The 19,249-nt window shown below is 46.7% G+C and overlaps 2 protein-coding genes across 7 annotated transcripts; both read right to left on the bottom strand.

Annotated features, from left to right (window-relative positions):
* Positions 1 to 2,440: 2,440 nt before the first annotated feature.
* LOC124472218 (polyamine-transporting ATPase 13A3-like) lies at positions 2,441 to 15,424 on the bottom strand. 6 transcript variants are annotated; one of them, XM_047026934.1, is made up of 34 exons: positions 14,938 to 15,424; positions 13,207 to 13,299; positions 12,729 to 12,902; positions 12,442 to 12,615; positions 12,221 to 12,291; positions 11,997 to 12,080; positions 11,843 to 11,912; positions 11,575 to 11,709; positions 11,397 to 11,469; positions 11,012 to 11,143; positions 10,722 to 10,889; positions 10,466 to 10,623; positions 10,114 to 10,302; positions 9,827 to 9,888; positions 9,435 to 9,585; positions 9,048 to 9,170; positions 8,890 to 8,907; positions 8,318 to 8,468; positions 8,056 to 8,176; positions 7,812 to 7,936; positions 7,409 to 7,575; positions 7,205 to 7,327; positions 6,680 to 6,759; positions 6,500 to 6,542; positions 6,294 to 6,403; positions 6,035 to 6,131; positions 5,874 to 5,946; positions 5,603 to 5,780; positions 5,245 to 5,426; positions 5,063 to 5,151; positions 4,850 to 4,930; positions 4,377 to 4,472; positions 3,795 to 4,000; positions 2,441 to 3,659 (listed from the first exon to the last, which is right to left on the bottom strand). In XM_047026934.1, the coding sequence occupies exons 2-33, from the start codon at positions 13,255 to 13,257 to the stop codon at positions 3,824 to 3,826; spliced, it is 3,726 nt and encodes a 1,241-aa protein (XP_046882890.1). In that variant the 5' UTR covers positions 13,258 to 13,299; positions 14,938 to 15,424; the 3' UTR covers positions 2,441 to 3,659; positions 3,795 to 3,823. The 6 variants fall into 6 exon arrangements, with proteins under 6 accessions (XP_046882890.1, XP_046882889.1, XP_046882892.1 ...); XM_047026933.1 differs by having other exon boundaries at positions 13,207 to 13,284; XM_047026936.1 differs by having other exon boundaries at positions 2,441 to 3,591; positions 13,207 to 13,284.
* Positions 15,425 to 15,515: 91 nt separating this feature from the next.
* On the bottom strand, positions 15,516 to 19,181 carry LOC124472243 (nucleolin-like). Its single transcript, XM_047026987.1, has 14 exons — positions 19,056 to 19,181; positions 18,735 to 18,801; positions 18,549 to 18,644; positions 18,285 to 18,455; positions 18,127 to 18,210; positions 17,899 to 18,022; positions 17,556 to 17,683; positions 17,300 to 17,426; positions 17,039 to 17,178; positions 16,807 to 16,936; positions 16,594 to 16,727; positions 16,307 to 16,427; positions 15,995 to 16,203; positions 15,516 to 15,852 (listed from the first exon to the last, which is right to left on the bottom strand). Exons 1-14 carry the CDS (start codon positions 19,071 to 19,073, stop codon positions 15,785 to 15,787), a joined length of 1,617 nt encoding a protein of 538 aa, XP_046882943.1. The 5' UTR covers positions 19,074 to 19,181; the 3' UTR covers positions 15,516 to 15,784.
* Positions 19,182 to 19,249: the final 68 nt, after the last annotated feature.

The raw sequence follows: 19,249 nt of genomic DNA, 5'->3' as shown, positions 1-19,249 counted from the left end.
ACCTCTGACTGAGCCCCCTTCACACGGTAGCTCAGCCTCACAGCACTCTCTTGGGGGAAGCTGTCCTGGGGGATGCCGTGGTCCTTGTCCCAGGGCCTCCCTCCTTCACCTGCCGGCTTAGTGCTCATCACTTATGCACATAATCCCTAGTTAGTGCATGTGATCCCCCAGCCCTGGCTCCGGCCCCGGCCCCCAAGGCCTCCCCTGCTCACATGCTTGCTGTGTGGCTCCTGGGTGGTCATGGAAACCCTCATCTTCTCATGACAGTTAGGCTTCAGTCAGGCCTTTAAGTCCAACAGTCCCTGAGTCCCCCGACAGGCTTTTGCTGTCAGCGCTCTGTCTCCTAAAACCCTGGTCTGTTTGTCAGTTTCTATATGTGTGCCTCTTTCTCCTCTCGTTCTTCTCCAGTGCTTCAGCTCGGCTGTTTGTTCCCATGTGCAGCATCAAGCCAAGTGTAAGACAACTTCTTCGTAAGTTGTTCTCACGGCCTTCTAGGCCACTTCCATACTAGAGACTTTTATCTGTCCATCAACGTAAGAAGAACGTAATGTCTTTGAATAGAATTTTGGGGAAATGTAAAAAATTTGAGTTTAAAGTTCAATCGAAAAAGTTTCAGTACTGGATCCGAGTTCTGATACAAGCATTGCGTTAATTTAGTGCCATTGGTTGTCAAATCAAGATCTGACCTCATTTTATTGTGACCCTGATGGCTACACTTTGAGTGTAAGATACACTGCGGAACTATTATGTACTGAGGTCTTTCCTGGCCCCTAAGTGCAGATCACCTTACCTCAGTACAGCTCGGGCCTTAACCACTGGTAGAGTAAAAGCTGAATCTTACATGAGCCCCTTGGGGAGAGGGTGGGGGGGTCAGGTCTACATTGCTGTGTGGCCCCACACTAACAAGTGTCCCCTGCGATTTGAGCCTGTCCTCCCCCTTATGTGAACGCCGTGTGAGAGGCGGCCCCATCCCTGCTCCGGCCGCCTCCACACAAGGCTCTCCATTGACTTCTAACCTGTCGAGGGACCGGCGGACACAATAAGGCCTGGGGCGGGGCCCATCCCTCCGACAAGCCTGCGAACAAACGCTAACACGGCTGCAACTGTCCACCCCCTGAATCACTGAATTTATTGACCAACCACAGAGCCCATTCAAGCCTATCCCCCTGATAACGGAGGAAGACAGGGGAGGCCATAAAGGATGAGGGAAGAAGCCATGCTAAGGGGACAGGAGGGAGGAGGCAGGCTTTGTCTCCTTCTGCCTGGGTACAGACCGTCGCAGGCCTTTTACCAGACATGGGCGTCTTTGTGTCATCGGTACAATGGGCCGAACCGTAAGTGAGCATCGGGTTGGCCTTGTGGCCAGACTATTAATCAAGGAGATGGTCTTATGAGTGTCTCACAGATCCTGTGGAAGAGCTGCGGATGACTCACTAACGCTGGTGATGGGGCCGTGCGCTAAGGTACTACTGGGAGCCCAGTTACAAGAAGGCAGTGTATTTCCTAAATGTGTTTACATAAAACAGACCCCCCAATCTTTTTTCCAAATCCTACAAGCTATTCAACAAGCAGGCCCAAAGGTCAGAGTCTGAGAGAACAGAGAGACAGAGAGAGGGAAGTATTCACATGACAAAAAAGCTCAGGTCCTGGACAACTTTTTTTTTGAAAGAAACCCGATGGAGACCAGATCGGTCAGAATAGCCCGAATAACCAGCACAAGCTTGAAAAGAGCTTTTCTTGATGATCAACTAACTGTGAGAAATAAAGCCTGTTTGGGCCTTTACGTTCATTCCCTCCATCTGTTACTTTACGGATACAAAAGGAATCCAGGAAAAGACAACAACCAACCCATATTGCCGCGAGGAGAGGCAACACTATCTGGTAAGGACACTGCAAACATGGATCCAAAGCAAGAGGTCCCCCCATTCCAATATATCACTATTTACCAAAAAGATCATCCAACACAAGTAGGATCCACACATCAATTCATGACGCCTCCTCATCCTGATCATGAATATTCTCAAACAGGCTCCTCTTCCCTGATCTCAGGGAAATTCCATTCACTGGCATAGCCTGGAACCCCCTCTCTTATTCAGGGTCCCCCTAAATCCACCCATTCACAGCCATGGGCCCTGATCTCCACATGAAATGATACCCCTCATTCTCCTCCACTCTCGCACTTTAAAGCGCCCATATGCCAGGCAGTGAGGAGACTGGGGGAGCTCATAATTGATCAGTGAGACTGAGGCTGAAAAAGTGTGACCGAGGTCAGCCCCCCATGAAGCAGGCAGGACTGCCTTAATATCCAGATTATATCTGGAAATGTAATGACTGTCTTGGGAATCTGAGAATGCTCTTTTCTCCAAAGACCAAATACGAAGGATGTTTTCCCGAAATCACTGTTCAGTAAGTTTACCTCAGAGTAGAAAGGGAAAGCTAATAAAGTTAAAAATATAAGGTTTAATTTAGTTGGTGGTTCAGGGGGTATTACACTTTGTTAAAATAACATGTTATCAAAAAGGTTCATATAATTTGACCAAAACTCCTGCCAGACAAAGCAATTGATAAATACATTTAAACAAAGTAATGTGTACAAATGTTATATAAAGTGTGGATGTTAATGGTCAGTTACTTTAAAAGAATACAAAACACAATCATACATTTTCTACATTTACAAATGATTCCCTTTGATAAAAGCAGCAGTTCTATCACATGCAATGCATTACAATGTTGAATGATATGATTAACATTAAGGAATCAGTAATAATTAATGTGTTGGTCAATTTGTTGGATACTCAGAGCATTTAAACAGAAGATAATGCATTCAAATGAAGGACATGGAAAACTACTGGATTCTTTCTTTCTCCCTCCCTCTCACACACACACACTCACACACAGAAACATACGTGCGCACACACAAGCACAAGGCACCAGTGTTCACGTTTTTCAAGGGTTTCTCTCGTACCTCTATCTTCCACAGGAAGAATTACAATAATCAGAAAGTGTAAAGAATTCTGACTGAGAGATACAGCAACATATTATGAATGCATTGGAAGGCCATATCAAATGCAATAGTACCGCTGACAATTAAAAACAAAGTCTTACAAAAGGCATCATTCTGGTGTGTGTCGACAGATATCCATCCCACTGCTTCCCTGGTCATTATCGTCACAACAAACCTTCCCTTTCTTTATTGATATTTCATTAGCAGCAATCAAAACAAGTCAGGAAGAGTTAGTAGAATACCCCGGGGTCCTTAAGACGTAAATAACATTGACGGGATCCAGCAGGAACGACAGCCAGCTTCCTCTGGTGCTCGTGTGCCTCTCTTGGTCCCGGTTGGCTCAGAAGGCAGTAGGCGAGCAACGGGATGAACTGCTCCACTCGAGGAATGCTTCAGTAGTCACAGTTGTGGTGGGGTGAGGCGCCGTGATGTTTCAGTGAGGAGTGAGAAGTCAGAGTGGTGGAGAACGCTGGACTTGTGGGGCTCGCTGGACAGTCACTCTGTGGTAGGGTGTTACTGGAGGAAAGGACTCTTCTGGACTAAGTCACTCGCTTGTGGTTCTTGATCAGGTGCTGGTTTCTGAGACGCTGCATTAGTTCACGGTGTGGAAGATTCTAGTTAGGTTATTGGATGTTCAGCTCACACTTGTACAACCCTGGAACAGAGTGGGGGGGGGGGGGGGAACTAGATGGATGCAAAAACTAATTCTATATAATGACCTTTGAGTTCTATATTGTACAACGAAATGTCAGATCCCTGTCTTGGTATGTTGATGTAGGAGGAACAATACCATTTCACGGCACAAGGACTGGCTGTGCCTCACAGGCTGACGGAGATGTGGGGGGCGCTGGGGGCATAGGTGAGTGTGGAGGGCTTGGGGGGCCAGTCAGGATGGTCCTGCAGTTCTTGGGCCAGGTGCATGTAGCGAGCTCTCGGGGTCTTCTTCCGACAAAACAGCCAGGAGAGGATCGCCGAGCCCCACCGGTCATTGCCCGACTGGGTTCAAATAACACACACGAGACAGTAATTCAGAAATCCTACACAGCAATGTGGTTCATTTAGTTTGCTGTGCTTGGTTCTTTTTGCTCCATTCATACAGACTGTGTAATGAATGTAAGTAATGTTCACCGCAATGATGATGAACTAACCAGGAAGTAAACAAAGCGAAGCTCATTTGTTAACGCGTCATACCTCGCAGTGTAACACAACGCAGAGGACGGTTGAGCGCCACAAGGCAGAAGGAAGAGATCTTAGTTTATGGCAAGGCTTAAAAAGCAACACTCGCTCAGAAGAGAGGCAGCCGACAGTGAAGAGAAAGTAAACAAATAAAACGCTGAAAGGAAGAGGGAGAAAGAGTGTGAAGCTTTCCAACCTGAGGTGAGTGAGTGGCAGAGGCCATGTCATGGCTGCCCCCCAGCTTGTCACGGCTGAACACCAGCCTCCATAAGATGATGTCAAGGACCAAGGTCTACAGGAGATTTCAGCAGGGGGGGGGGGGGGGAGGGGGGAGTGAAACAAGATTGCTGCTAATCATAGATAGTGGCGTGGGTGATCAGATGACCCGCAAAAACAATGAATATCACTCACAGCAAAAAGTAGCCGTCAACACACACACACACACACGTGAATCAAATGGATTCAATGCAGATTCGGAATTGATTCTTTGTCATTGGCTGTTTTAAATAGATCTGAGCGGCTTGATCTCAAATTTCTTCATGCATGATCACGCAAAGCAAGGGAGAATTTTTGGTACAGTGGACAAAACAAAAAAAAGAAACTCACACAGAAAAGTCTAAATGCACTGGTATATATTGCACATTTCAGACAGGTCTCCCTGTGACATACCTCCAACAGGAAAGACACAGCTGTATTCAAAATGACAATGACCACCACTGTCATGCGCCACGCATGAGGAACACACACAATCTATGGGGAGAGACAGCAATGGGATGAGGACTCGTTATGCAACTGCGTCTGAGACACGACATTGGTCACACATCATCCACCCCCCCACCCCTCCCATGACATCATCAGCTTTGGCCATTTCGGATCACGCACCTCCAGGAAGTTGTCGATGGCCGGAACGGGATACAGCATGATGAGGCAGAGAAAGATGTACAGACCCAGACAGGACAGCATGAACGGCCCTGAGGAGGGTCAAGGGTCAATGGGCGGTCACATGACTGCACACGGAAAAGTACTGGGCTGAGGGACCAGACGGTACGTTTCGAGGAGCTTACAGTTTTTGTAGCTGGGCTGTCTGAAAGGCTTGCCCTTGGAGAAGATGATGGCCACAGTCAAGTACTGGAAGGAGGAGACGTAGAAGAGTGTGGTGTTCTCGTAGTTCCTGATGTTCTTGTGGTCGTGGGGCAACGTGATGTTGGGGCCATGGGAGAGATTATTACTGGATGCGTTGCAAGCACTGTTGAGGAGACAATCGAGATCAACCATCAAGTCATCCTTAATACACACCCGAGACATGGGTCTCTCCCTCTGATGTTGATCCACCCCCCTTCAGAATCCCTCCTCGAGGTCTCTCCCCTCGCCCCCTTCGTCTACTCTCTCCTACCTCCACAGCCGAGGGCGGGGGAGACTCACTCTGAGAGGGGGGTCCACACCTCGTACCAGCTCTGGCCCCGGACCCAGAGGAAGGCCAGCACCTGGAAGGCCAGGCAGGTGAGGATCTGGGTCAGCACCGAGAACAGCAGCGGCCCAGAGATCAGGCTGGACGGAGGGCGACGAGACACCAGCTCCTTCCACGCCGGGTTCAGACTCACTGGACACACACACACAGATCGGTATTCATCTCTGCGACCATGGCTGTGTGGCAGTAATCACTCATGACACCGCATTGGAAGACCGGATTTACTTGTAAAGGCAATGATCAGAATGATGGCGACATCGATGAAGAGGAACTGGAAGTCTCCCAAGTTGCTGAGGACCTAAGAGGAAGAGGGAGACGTTTTTTACCCAGACCCAGCCGGTCGAGTCGAGACGGACAGACCTGGCAGGGCCGGGGACGGAACTCACCGAGTAGAGGAGGGTGACGCTAATGTACTGGATCATACTGTACAGAGCCATGAACTTAAACACACAGAACGAGGTGATGAGAGCTGCTCGGCCCTCCCTGCGGAGGAACAAACGAGCATCACGATTCATCTCCCACAATCGGCCAGTCGGCGTACATTGGAATGAGGATTTCATTCGGAGGACATGTTTCAAATGGATGTTCGTTTTCTGTGCGTGGAAATCTCCACCATGTTGGAGCTGATGGGGGGGGGGGGTCTACCTGATGAGGTTGGGCACGCAGGAGATGTTGGAGGTGGAGGAGGTGAAGGGGGAGGCCACCGACGCCTCCAGCTCTGACAGGGAGATTCCACTGTGAGCTCTCTTCAGGGCCTGAGGCGGGTTATTTAAGGGGTCGGTCAAGACAGGAGGTATACAACGGACGATGCGACGGACAAGGATGACACACACTGATAGACGTATACTCACACCACAGTCATTGGCACCATCACCACACATCCCCACGGTATAGCTGTGGACAGAACGGAGTGCTGACTTACTTATAGACCTGCCGATAACCACTAACAGTGTCCTCTTTGAAGAGCGCAAATGTACCCATTGAGAGTCCATGTATGTGGTGCGTGTGTTTATCGGTATAGGGAGACTTACTCCAGACTTTGTAGAACTTCCACCAGTTGGGTCTTCTGGTCGGGGGCCATGCGGGCAAACACGGTGGTGTGCAGGAGCAGCTACAGCACAGCCCCCAAGTGGACACACAGGGAATTACAGCACAAGCATTTTTCTCTCTCCACACATTCACCCAGTATCAAGCTTTTTTCATGCTCATAGACACAACCCATGTTTATCTATTGAATTGTGTCCCAGAGCATGATTGTCCAATGTTTTTTGTTGTAAAAAAATTAATTGGAGCATGATTGTTCGACAATCCTGTGGTAAATGGGTTGGTTTGCTAAAAAGACAAAGAAGACAGAGACATTTTCCCTTTTAAAATGCATGGGTTCAAATATTTTCTGTGTAGGAAAGGATGGAAAGGGTCGTGCAATCGTGCTCTTGTCTCTACGTGCACAAGAAGGCATGATACTGGGTTGCCACAACCAGTGTCGTCAGCAAAAACTAAAGTGCATTTATTTTCTCCCAAGAGCAAAGCTCGAGGGTGTTGGGCGGTGGAAGTACCTTCTGGAGCAGGTCAGGGAAGTACTCGGTGATGACGGCGAAGGACCGTCCGCTCATGGCAAAATGGAAGCGCTGCCTGGGCTGCTCACCGCAAGCATGCTCCTCCAGACTCATGTCCACCGGCTGGGAGGTAGAGGGGGCCGATGACCGCTCGTGTGGGACGTGAGGAGACTGACAGACGGCATGCTGAGGCTTGTCACCTACCTGGCTGTCTTTGTGGGTGAGCTGCTCGCAGTCGTCGGTGTACTGCCAGCTGATCCTGGTAGGCTGGGTGTCTCTGGGGGGCGCTGCGGCCGCTATGATCACCCTCTCGTGAGGGGCTATCATCCCACAGTCTCGGGCCACCGACACGGCTGTCAGCATATTGTCACCTAGAGCGGGACAGAAGGGGTGAAAAAATAGAGAGAGAGACAGAGAGGAAGGGTGAAAGAAAAAGAGAACGGGGGGGGGGGGGGGGGGGGGGGGGCGGGGGGGGGGGGGAACAGTTCGATCTATTGTTCTCCTTCCAAAATATATATATGTATCAATCAAACCTGTGAACTGCACACCTGAAAGTGTGAAAGGGAACACAAGACAGTGTGATGTGGACAGCGTGTGTGCACAGCACCTGTGACCATCACCATGCGGATGTTCGCTCGCCGCAGCTCCTCCAGAACCCCGGCCGTCTCCTCCTTCAGCTTGTTCTGCATGATGATGAGGCCCAGGAACTCCATGTTGTTCTCAATCAGGTCCCTGGCAGGAACGACAACAACAACAAACAAAAACCAAAAGTGTTACTTCCGCCTCCACTGGGGGTATATGCTTGTCTATGGTAACTCAGGTCCCTCCACAGAGGGTTAGACTCCCCACACCTGTTCAGGCTCTGGACTTTGTGCCAGGATAACTTGGCCTCCAGCTGGCGATGTGCCAAGGCAATGACCCTAAACCCCTGTCTGGTGTAGGACTCCAGAGTCTCTGTGAAGCTGTCCGGCACTAGGGAGAGAAACAGCAAGATTCTTTTCAATTTCATGAAGAAATCCATTCCTCAAGATAATATGCCATTAAATATGCTGCAGAGAAGGGAAGCAATTGAAGGCTGCTGTTATGCAGCTGGCATGGTGTATCCATTCTGACCTGTGTCCTGTTTGCAGAGGCTGGCTACGATCTCTGGCGCCCCCTTGAGGTAGGCGTCCATGCGCTTCTCCCCCAGCCTGCGCACCACCACGCTCATCCTCTGCAGGGCCGAGGAGAACGGGAACTGGCGCACAATGCCGATCTCGTACGCCTGCAAGAGGAGAGAGATTCTACAGGGTCAACCACCATGTCCATCTTTCACTGGGGGTCTGATGGCTGAGCGGTTAGGGAATCGGGCTATTAATCTGAAGGTTGCCGGTTCGATTTCCGGCCGTGCGATTATGTTGTGTCCTTGGGTAAGGCACTTCACCCTACTTGCCTCGGGGGATGTCCCTGTACTTACTGTAAGTCGCTCTGGATAAGAGCGTCTGCTGAATGCAAATGTCTCCTTTAAAACACCTCCATTCTCCCCTCCCCCCCCCCATCTCTCCTTCTTTGGAACTCATCAATGATCTACTCAAGCCACATGAATGATCAGTGATAGGGCTGTATTGCCCTCCCTTCCCCAATCCCATTCCAACAGTGAGGTCCAACCAGGAACTGAAATGTAGATGTGACAACAGTTCACCTACCGTCAGCTCAGAGAGCTCCTGAAAAGCAACAAAGACAAAGAGGATTGGATTTCATCCTTCACGACAACAGGACACGCATGCTCTATTCAGACGGTTGACGGTACGAGCGACAGACGGCTTGGCTGGACAGCAGCGTAAGCGGCGTGTGAGAGCTGTACCATGTTCTGGGACGGGCAGGCACTCTGGCCGGCCCAGGGGGCTCCCTGCCTGGGCGGCCGAACCACAGTGGGCATTATGGGATTGTGGAGGGCAGTCTCCTCCTCAGTGGGCTCCTCCAGGATCTAAATGTTCCAAACACACTGACGTTAAAACATTGCTCCTTCAATTGACACGGTCCCTTGGCAGGCTTTCCAGACATGCTACAACGTCCAAAAGAAGGGGTTTCCTAGGCAACAGTCTACGCATGTGGCAGGGCGACGGACTGACTGGTGTCCAGAGGGATGCTATGTGTGCTCGTCTGAATGCGAGTCAGCCTGTCGTGCCCAGTAGGAGAAGGCCCCCATGTCTCGCCGTGACATGACTGAGACAGGCGGACTGAGACTGACCCAGCCGGTGGCGTTGAACATCTTGAGGTCCAGCGGATCTCCGGAGAGCTCTCCTTCGAGCTTGGTCAGAGAGTGGCAGCAGGCCATGCCGGCCACGAACGCAGTCTTGACCAGGCCTTCTTTGGCAGGGTCGTCTTCTGGAGGTGAGAAGCTGGAGGCGGGAGAGAAAATTAACAAATACAGAGAGAGAGAGAGAGAGAGAGAGAGAGAGAGAGAGGGGGGGGGGGGGGGGAGGGAGATGGAGAGAGAGAGAAATAGGGAGAGAGAAATAGGGAGAGGAAGAGAGAGAGAGGGAATGAGAAAGAAAGAAATAATGAGAGACAGAGAAATAATGAGAGCAAGAGAGAGAGAGCATGAGTTAGAAAGAAAGAGGCATGACGAGGGCCTCTCACCTGCCCTCTTCAACAGTCTGAATCCCCCAGAGGTCCAGGCCGTCCTCAGTGAGCGTGCCCGTCTGTGTGTGGAGACGAGACAATCACTGCAACACTCAAACATCCCTTCAGAACCACACACCCGAAGGTTTACACTGAACTTGCCCAGATTCTAACGTCCCAAAACAGGGAACAAACGTTGCAAAGACATGTTTAGCTTAGGTGAGAAAGCGGTGCGGTGGAGACAATCACACACACCCACACCCACACCCACACCCACACACACACACATACACTCATGCTGATACCTTGTCGAAGCAGACCAGGTTAAGCTGCCCACACATGTTGATCCTCTGGGGACTGATGCAGAAGATGCCGACGTTCTTCAGGCGACGCTGGGCGTAGACTATACCAGCTGTCATGGCTGCTGGCAGAGCTGGGGGCACGGTGATGGTGATGATGTCCAGAGACTCCACCACAATGGTTTTGGCGGGAACCTGAGAAGCGAAGAAGACGAGTACATCCACACTTCTGACTGACAACCAAATACACACAAAATGGCCGCCTCCGTCATCCAGCCGAATACCTCCCACAGGCAAAGGAGAAGGCGGACAACTAAAATAAACAACACCTCATGGAAACCCGTTGGAGAAGACTCACCTTGTTTATGATGCTCAGGACGACAGTGTAGACAAAGCCGATGCAAGCCACGCCCACCAGACACAGCAGGAATAGGTAGGCGTCTCTGTACAGCTTGAAGTCTGTGGGTTTGGGGTACAAGATGGAGCGTACCAGCATTCCCTTCTCTGTACTGAAGCCTGACGTAGAGCACATGGGAGAAGGTTGGACCTGTTGTAGTTTCTGAAAGACCCAGATACCTGATTTATGCAAACACACACGCGCACGTGTCTCTTACCTGTCCTGACCACCACTGCTTTGACCAGTTCTCCGGTGTAGAAGCGTGTCTGGATGATGTGTGTGCCACAGAAGAGTGTGTGTCTCTTATGCTCCTCAGTGTTGTAGATGCCGGCTCCCTCGTCCCCTGAGCTGGGCAGGCTGGTCTTGGTGACAGGAACACTCTCTCCTGGAGATGGAAGACACACACACACACACGCACATACAATATGAAAATACAAGACCTAACTATGATAATCGGGAGGATGTTTGCACAGCGTACGGGACAGGAGGCCATCTGGAGTGTCCCACCTGTGAGCATGCTCTCATTGACGATGCAGGTGCCTTGGACCAGGACAGCGTCACACGGCATGATCATCCCATTAGTTGGGATGGCGATGACATCACCAGGGACCAGGTCTGTGGACATGGCCTCCTCGATCTCTGTTCAACACAACACCGGCACAGCTCTTATTTTGAATCTCCATCCGCTGAAACGGCGATGTCTTCGCTAACCGACCGTAACAGCATTGCGCGTAGAGCGATGACCTCATGCGGACACATTACATGAGCAGAATGAAATGGACGGTATCGTGGGCCGGCAGAACATGACGACTTAGAGTAAAGGAGGAAGAAGGAAATGTATTTTACGGGTGATGCAGTAGGTAATAATGACCATGACCGCTCTGTGATGTACCTTTGCTTCCTCTGCACACAGAGACGCGTACGATGCTGTGGGACGCCACCATGTCGTGAAGCATCACGTATTGCTGGTATCCGGACAAATACGCAAAAGAATCACACATGAATCGTTGGGAACAGCTGAGAAGGTCAACCGTGGTCCTGTGAACATGTTTGGATGCCTGCCTACCCACCTTTTTGACGGTATACAGTGAGGTGGCTATTGAGATGACAGACATGAAGACAATGGCCGCTGCATAGTAGTAGTACTCCTCTGAGCTCCACAGAATCACACTGAAGAGCTGGAAGATGTAGAACGGATTCAGCACCTGGGGAGAGGATAAGAAAAACGTTTCAAAAAGGACATTATTCATCTTTCACAAATCAGACTATCCACTCTCAAAGGATGGTTTTCGTTAAACATATTTAATAAGGATGTACGATATTGTAAATGCGACCTACCTCTTTTATTAAGAGCTTGAACACTGAGGGTACCCTCACTGCAATTTCATTGACCTCAAAAAACAATCTCCTGTAGAAAGTTAAAGGAAGTAGTTGGAAGCAATTAGCATATCACCACTTGTGAACTGGAGTATGTGCCTGTGTGTGTGTGTACCTGTAGTTCTGCAGCAGTTTGGTGATACCTGAGCTGTGGTCAGAGTGGATACTGGAGCAGCTCACCCTAATATCTTCCAAGCCTCTAGACGAGCAATACACACACAAACACATTTTCACATCCACTTGATGAAGAGCAATTTGATTTGGAATGTGGTCAGAGGAATTCAAAACACACTTCATAAATGTAACTCTGATTTGGATGATTTATAATGGCACTCTTACTTATACACTTCAAAATTCTGTGTCAGATCATTCCAATAGTATTTTGTGCTGTGGAGGGTGAAGTAGCGAATCTGAGAGCAAGAAAGAGAGAAACAATGTAGTGAGGACATTCAGAGCTCAATAAAGAACACTTTGACAGCATGTCGTTTCAGTCCCCTTGATGCACACGTTGCTGAATGGCTTCTTCTGTTGTGGAAAGGGTCAGCAAGCCAGCCTGTTACCTGAACATGCTGCCGATGGACGTCTTTTACGTGACTCTCCTCCTGAGAGGCGCTGTAGGCTTGGTCACCGTTGGGGATGTGGGCAGCGTTTGGGGGTTCCAGGTTATCAAAAGGCCTCCTTCCTGGAGACAGCATCTCTCGCACCGTGCTCCGAAACCAGCGCCTGAACTCGTCCTTTAACAGAACAATGACATCATCAACGGGCTGATAACCACTGCAAGTGTTCTAGACCTCGAACCTGGGACTCCATCTCTTGTGTGTAGGTGTGTAGGAGGGCTGTATCTTACGGTGGACCGGAGTAGGAGTGTGTGTGCCTCTCGGATGGTGGTGTGTGTGCAGGTCCCTTTGACTCCCCACTCAGGGAGCCAGTAGAGCAGCAGTAACAGCAGCCCCCCAGAGCACAGCGCCCCCACCCCCACCAAGACCATCTTCCAGGGGCACGGCCGGTACCCCCACACCTCCTACAGGAAAATGATGGACACAGGTTAGTCAGTAGTGGGAAATGTGCTGTGCTGTGACTGAGTGTGGACACCTCCAAGATGCTGCGCTGTTAAGGGCTTAGGTTTATAGATAAGGTACTCTCGTTGCAAGTTTACAATTGAACTGGCAAGAGGACCAGGCAAATCTCTTACAACTGAAAGTTCTGTACTTCACTGGAGGGGAATACTCCATTGCCTCTGTGATTCGGACTCCAAGCCATGGGGACGTTTTTGTTGTTGTTGCAAAACATGAAGAATTCAGATTATTGTTGGTCTGTTGGCTCACCATTTCATCTTCCGTGCCCTGATTGATGATCTTCAACTCTTTGTTCTCCATCCTGTTACACGTCTTGAAAAGGCCAAACTGAAAACAATCAGTCTTTTAAAAATGTACAGATGTTGACAGACTTTTGGGATAATGTTGGCCTGTTTGCTTGTTAACATCATCAAATCATGATGTTAGGCTATCATGTTAAGGAATGCATTAACCCTGTCGGGCCAATAAAGATGTTGCAACAAGAACAACACTAGCTTAATGCATAACCTAGAAAGCTCACATGTCAAGCAGGGAGGTCAGGAATTTACCCTGGGGATACGACTGGAAAGACCTAAACTGCAATAAAATAAAGATAAGCTACAGATAGGATGGGATGGGAATCAGATGGCTGAGCGGTGAGGGAGTCGGGCTAGTAATCAGAAGGTTGCCGGATCGATTCCCCGCCCTGCAAAATGACGTTGTGTCCTTGGGCAAGGCACTTCACCCTACTTGCCTCGGGGGGAATGTCCCTGTACTTACTGTAAGTCGCTCTGGATAAGAGCGTCTGCTAAATGTAAATGTAGATAGGCATTTGAGACTAATTGAAGTAAATAGTGTTTGAGCAGATCCTTATTTTCATCCACAGGTGTGCGTCAACCTGTCTAGACTAAAGATGTTCTTACCATATAGGAGAGGGCATACAACTGTGTTTTGACGACAACTTCCTTGGTGCTAAACATGACCCTTGTATCTCCCCCCCCCCTTCCCTGACCTTTGGTAAATGACCCATCATTCCTCTTGCTGACCGAGATCTCTCCACATTCTTTCCCTTTCAGAGATAATTTCGGTCATTTAATTAGTCATGCATTTCTTATAGTCTGTATTTAGAGTGTCTAACAGTATGTAAAGCATAAGACATTCTGGTCTTTTCAGGTTTAGTTAAAATATTATAATTATTGACGATCTCGGTACCTATGCTGAATTCGACCAATTTTAGCATTAGCTGTCAACATTGTTCCTTATGCCATTTTACTGTAACATCCCACTCAACTACAAGCAATCTTTCCAAGACCATAATAAACAAAATAAAACATGATCCATCAGATTGGTTTACAACTGGTGTGAGTGTTTCTGAACCACTGCAGTTTAGAGTTCTGTTTGTAGTAAATAATACTCAGTGCAACCTTTGTCCTTTCATATCGAATCCTTTGGAAAGTTATGGATTCTTACTGTACTAGTCAACAGGCAACCTTCGCTTGACTGGGTGTAATCAGATAACTGGTCACAAAAACCCTGTCTACTACCCTGCTTTGATTAAGAAATGGACTTCCAACATTACATCATTAAAAATATCACATTTACTTGATAATGTACTGTTCATGTGAACATGACTGAACATGAACTTATTTCTCTTTCACTGCTTGAAGCTAATGTAGACAAACTGGTGCTGATCCAGCTGTTTTCATAAACCAAATGCCTCAGTAGGCTTGGGTTACATGCAGACACACTGTAGCAAATTGGAGACACAAAATTACTTTAACTCTGTATAACTACAACAATTCAACCACCTGCAAATGCAATTCTTTTAAACTGAATTCAAAATGACCGGATAAAGTCCAAAAAGTTATAATAGGAAATCCATGAAAATGTCTTGACAGAAGGCTATCGCGCAAACATCCCCACGTCTGCAGGTTTTTTTTACTATTATAAAACGATGTGCAATTCATTTATTTGCTCAATTGTAAAGAAATCGGCACTTACCAGAATACAACGGCCTTTTAGTCTTACAAATGATACATATTGTTGGTTATAATTTGGTAAAAGAGTAGAAAAAATCAATTTCACAAGTCTTCCGCACCTTTACATGAGCGATCTGGAATGTGCCCATGGAACACGCGCGTGTGCAATATTGACAATGTGTTGGACGCTATTCCGCGCGGGGTTCCGATCGACCGAAATTGGTCAACCACCATTGAAAAGGAAGTGAAAAACAGGATGTGAGGTCATTAGAGGACACATTTTCCTTTATTTCATCCCAATTTCTTTTTTTACCATGAGATGCCAGATGCTGTGACCCATTAAGGAATACAATAGATCTGGAGGCAGCAAATAAATAGCCCAATCTTACTTCCGCAAAGTGTAGGCTATATTCCCGAATCTGATTGTTGGTTCAAGTTAACTTCTGTCGGTAGTCCTTGCATCTCAACCCGTTTGCTTATCAAACTTGTGTCATCCTTTTATCACGAAAATGTAATATCTACATTGGTTAAAAAAAATGCTTGCTTTTACGTTATTCTTTGATGAATACGAGTTTTACAAACCTTAGTTAGTACAAATCATACAGTAATCAGGGTCATTTTATTACCCTACATCCATCTCAGTCTTTACAGATTACAAAATCCGATCAAATCAATGACTAATTACATTTTGTGGTAATAAAAGGAAATATTTCTGCAATCATTTAGTTAACAAACCCCCCAAAACACAACGTTTAAAATCAACCAGCCTAATCATTTCTTTGGGTGAACTGAAGGGGGCTGGGGTACTCATGACCAAACTATTTGTTATTTTTTATAAATTACAGTAGAGCAGTCTCCTGAAGATCTTGTCATACTTGAACTTTTTTCTTCTGAGGTTTTCCACTTTTAAGCTTCGTTCCTGAATCACCTCCTCTCCCTGAAACACAGCACAATGTACTCCAAAAGTTAATCAAACAGGCAGTTGTAATAATTTACTTTTTAAATTTAAATATGACTTAAGCCTCCATTAATGCTTTTGAAATTGTTCACTCAACATCAGTTAAACAAAGTTAACTTGCCTCCCCCAGGACCTCCCCGTCTTCCACGGATACCCCCTCTGCCTGCAGCTCCACGCCCCTTGGGTTGACCTCTAAACCCTCCCCTGACAGCCCCTCGGGTGACTACGGCATAATCGATAGCCACTTTGCTCCCGTCTATTTCACAGTCCTCCATGGCATCCTTAGCAGCCTTGCAGGCTTCAGGGTTCTCAAAGTCTACAAACCCAAATCTGAAAGGAAGATATGAACATATACAAAACACAGAACATATTGGGGGAAAGGTCAACAGCAACAGAGATTGGATATCTTGTGATCGTCTCTCCTGTCACTTACCCCCTGGAAACATTGTTGCTTGTGACGATGCGGGCACCTATTGCTCCTTCAAAGGCACTTTCCAAAGTTTCCTTGCTGGTCTCCTTTGCAAGACCCCGAATGACCAATGTCTTCGAAAGAACTACCACACCAGGCACAATGTTGAGAATAACACATTAACAACTAAAACAAGTCATTTATTAGATAACACTTTACAAATGATATTAAGGGATTGTTTTCAGTTCATGATTAGTCTCTATCCAGAACCCACCCAAACCCAATGTGCATGTTTTAAAAGTAAACATTACCTTTTTCACCCTCATGAACTTGTATAAACTTGTCAAATTCTATTCTGATTGCTCTCCCATTGATCTCTGTGCTCTGTAAAGATTGGATGGCATCCCTGGCATCATCTTCACTTTCAAACTTTATTAAAGCAAATCTAGAAAGACAAGAAAGAATTGTGAATGATGTGATGAATGAATATTTCTTTATACTGTAGTACAAAAGTCCTCTTTTACCCTCTTCTCTTGCCATGCATCTTTGGTATTTTGACACTGACTGCTTTCTTAAAGACTTTCTTCAGGGAATCTTCTTTCACTTTGTATGAAAGGTTTTTCACCATCAAAGTGTTTGTTGGAGTAGCCTCAGCTGTGTAAAAAACATAGCTGGTTTGTAAAACAAGCAGTTCAGAGCCAAGATATCCAACTTTCAACATGGCTTGCTTCTCCAAGTAAAGAGTAGTATACATACCTGGAACTTGTTTAGACATTTGGGCACTCTTTTCTCCTAAAAAGTCGATAATGATAGCACGACCACCGACGTCAGTCCCTTGTTTTGCCTTCAGAACTTTCTCAGCTATGAACTCCGTTTTAAAATCCACAAATGCAATTCTGTTAAATAAAGGCCAACATTATTTTAGCTTTGTGGTTGTGCTTTTTAAATTAGTGTTAGTATTGTTATAGTGCAGTTCAAAGGTTTTTTAGACCTCGTTCAACAGATGAAATATCTTACCCTTTATTTGGACCATCACCGCCACCAAGAAACCTAATGTCCACTGCCTCATCAAAGACTATCTTTAGCTCCTCCTTTGTTGCTGAATATGGGATTTCCTTTACGAACAACGTACAGGCATGTTTTGCTATGACAAAACAAAACACCAATTCGGTCATATTTCGTGACAGTGTACCACTCCAACAACAATTGGAAATGCCATTATTAGACCAAACAATTATTCCAAGAGTTTGGAACAAGTGAAATGAGCCGATACCTTTTGCTATGATTTCTTTGACTTTTGCCTTGTCAATCCTCATTGGCTTGTCCAGTATCTTCTCTCCATTCAGAATCAAAGCTTTAGATAAGTCTTCCTCTGTGGGAAGGTCTATGTATGCGAATTTCCTGGATGGAACATGGAAATGTGGTTAAAAAACATTGTGGCCCAAGATGTAACGTAAGGATGACAAACTACATTTCTTGGCATTCACATCTCAGGATTGCATTCTCTGGATTGTGAATGAGAGTAACATCATATTTCTTAACTCTGTGGGATCATGCGTGATACCATCATTATGTAGAGGGAAAAGTAAGTTAAGTATAGGACAGGAGACACTCACCGTGAACTATCCAGCCTTATATCTTGAACCAAAATACTCTGTGCTGAAAAGTAATTTGCTAGAGAATCTTTGACCTCATCATATGTTTTAGAGGTGTTCAAACTGCCAACAAAAAGACAAAAGCCTAAAAAGAACCAGTATCCAAGTTAGCACACAAATGAATTAATCAGCCAAAATGTAGGCAAGAGATCACATTTGCATTTACAAACATTATTGTATATTTCATACCATCATTTAGGCGCTTTATTTTTTTCGATGGAGAGGCATCGACTGTGGATTCGGGTTTCCTTTTTCCAGACTTAACTGCAACAACTGGAGATTTTTGGGGTTATAAACACAATCATATTTAAAGAAGAATTACATTCCTATTATATGACAACTACTACCTTTTTCGTTCTCGTCTTGGTCACTTTGGTCCTCCTCTTGGTCCCCATGGGTCTCGTCATCTGCCATCTCAGTCTCTGGCTCCCACGTCACCGTCACGGATGCTGTGGACTCTGAGGCAGCTGCTGCTGCTGCTGCTGCAGGGGTGGGGTCACTCTGCTCCTCCACAGAACCTACAGAATATCCTTAGTTTATTGGAAACTGTATGTGTGCGGTCTAAATAATTATCCAGTAATGCTGAACAACATGAAAACAAGTTTTGGTACCTTTTCCAGCGGTCACCTCATTTTCTGAATCAGCTTGGACGTCAGCAGTGGGAGTTGCATCTTCTGACCTTGGGGATGGACAGACTGCCTGAACATCTGAAAAATGTGTTGCGAATTCAGACATTCAAGTTATTGTACCTACACTGAAATAGAGAACAGATTCTTTGCACATAATATGATACTCACCAATGTCATTTTCTTCACTGGCATTCTTGACAGTGGTCGTTCTAGATGCTCTTGTGTTAGCAGTTGCCTAAAGTGGATTAAACAGTGATCATTATACACGGCTTCTCAGTCAATAGCCTTGAGCTAGACAATCTCACTGCTGATGCTTAAATTCATAAGCGGTGAGTAACCTGACTGGAGTGTTAATTACATTGTAGCATGTCTGTATGGCTAGCGTTAGCCATGTAGCACTCAATTGGCCACATGGCACTGAGACAAGCTCTAGAGGTCACAATAGCTTCATAGTTCACTTTTTGTATTATCTGTAAATGTCGATCTTACTTTGCTTGACTCCGCCATGTGTTTTATTTTCTCGATAAGAATTAGCTACTTATGCATGCATGCTTGTTATATTACATGTGGATACTGAGACGAGTGGAATTGAAAAACAGCTGCACATCCGTTTCTGTGGACCAATCACATTTCTTACTAACTATGTCAACTTCCTTTTCAGGAACGTTTTGTTTCGCATACTC

Source organism: Hypomesus transpacificus, chromosome 10 (genome assembly GCF_021917145.1).
Source record: "Hypomesus transpacificus isolate Combined female chromosome 10, fHypTra1, whole genome shotgun sequence".
NCBI classification, from domain to species: Eukaryota; Metazoa; Chordata; class Actinopteri; order Osmeriformes; family Osmeridae; genus Hypomesus; species Hypomesus transpacificus.
The sequence above is the reverse complement of the archived record's forward strand: the minus strand, read 5'-3'. Positions and strand labels throughout refer to the sequence as shown.

Coding starts and splice junctions, on each gene's coding strand:
- LOC124472218 (XM_047026934.1), bottom strand. CDS start 13,257: ATGGAGAACAAAGAGTTGAAGATCATCAATCAGGGCACGGAAGATGAA. Junction 10,303..10,465: donor TCCTGAGCATCATAAACAAG/GTGAGTCTTCTC, acceptor TTCGCTTCTCAG/GTTCCCGCCAAAACCATTGT. Junction 9,586..9,826: donor CAGACTGTTGAAGAGGGCAG/GTGAGAGGCCCT, acceptor TCCCGCCTCCAG/CTTCTCACCTCCAGAAGACG.
- LOC124472243 (XM_047026987.1), bottom strand. Junction 18,645..18,734: donor CAGTGAAGAAAATGACATTG/GTGAGTATCATA, acceptor CACATTTTTCAG/ATGTTCAGGCAGTCTGTCCA. Junction 16,204..16,306: donor AGCAACAATGTTTCCAGGGG/GTAAGTGACAGG, acceptor TCTTCCTTTCAG/ATTTGGGTTTGTAGACTTTG.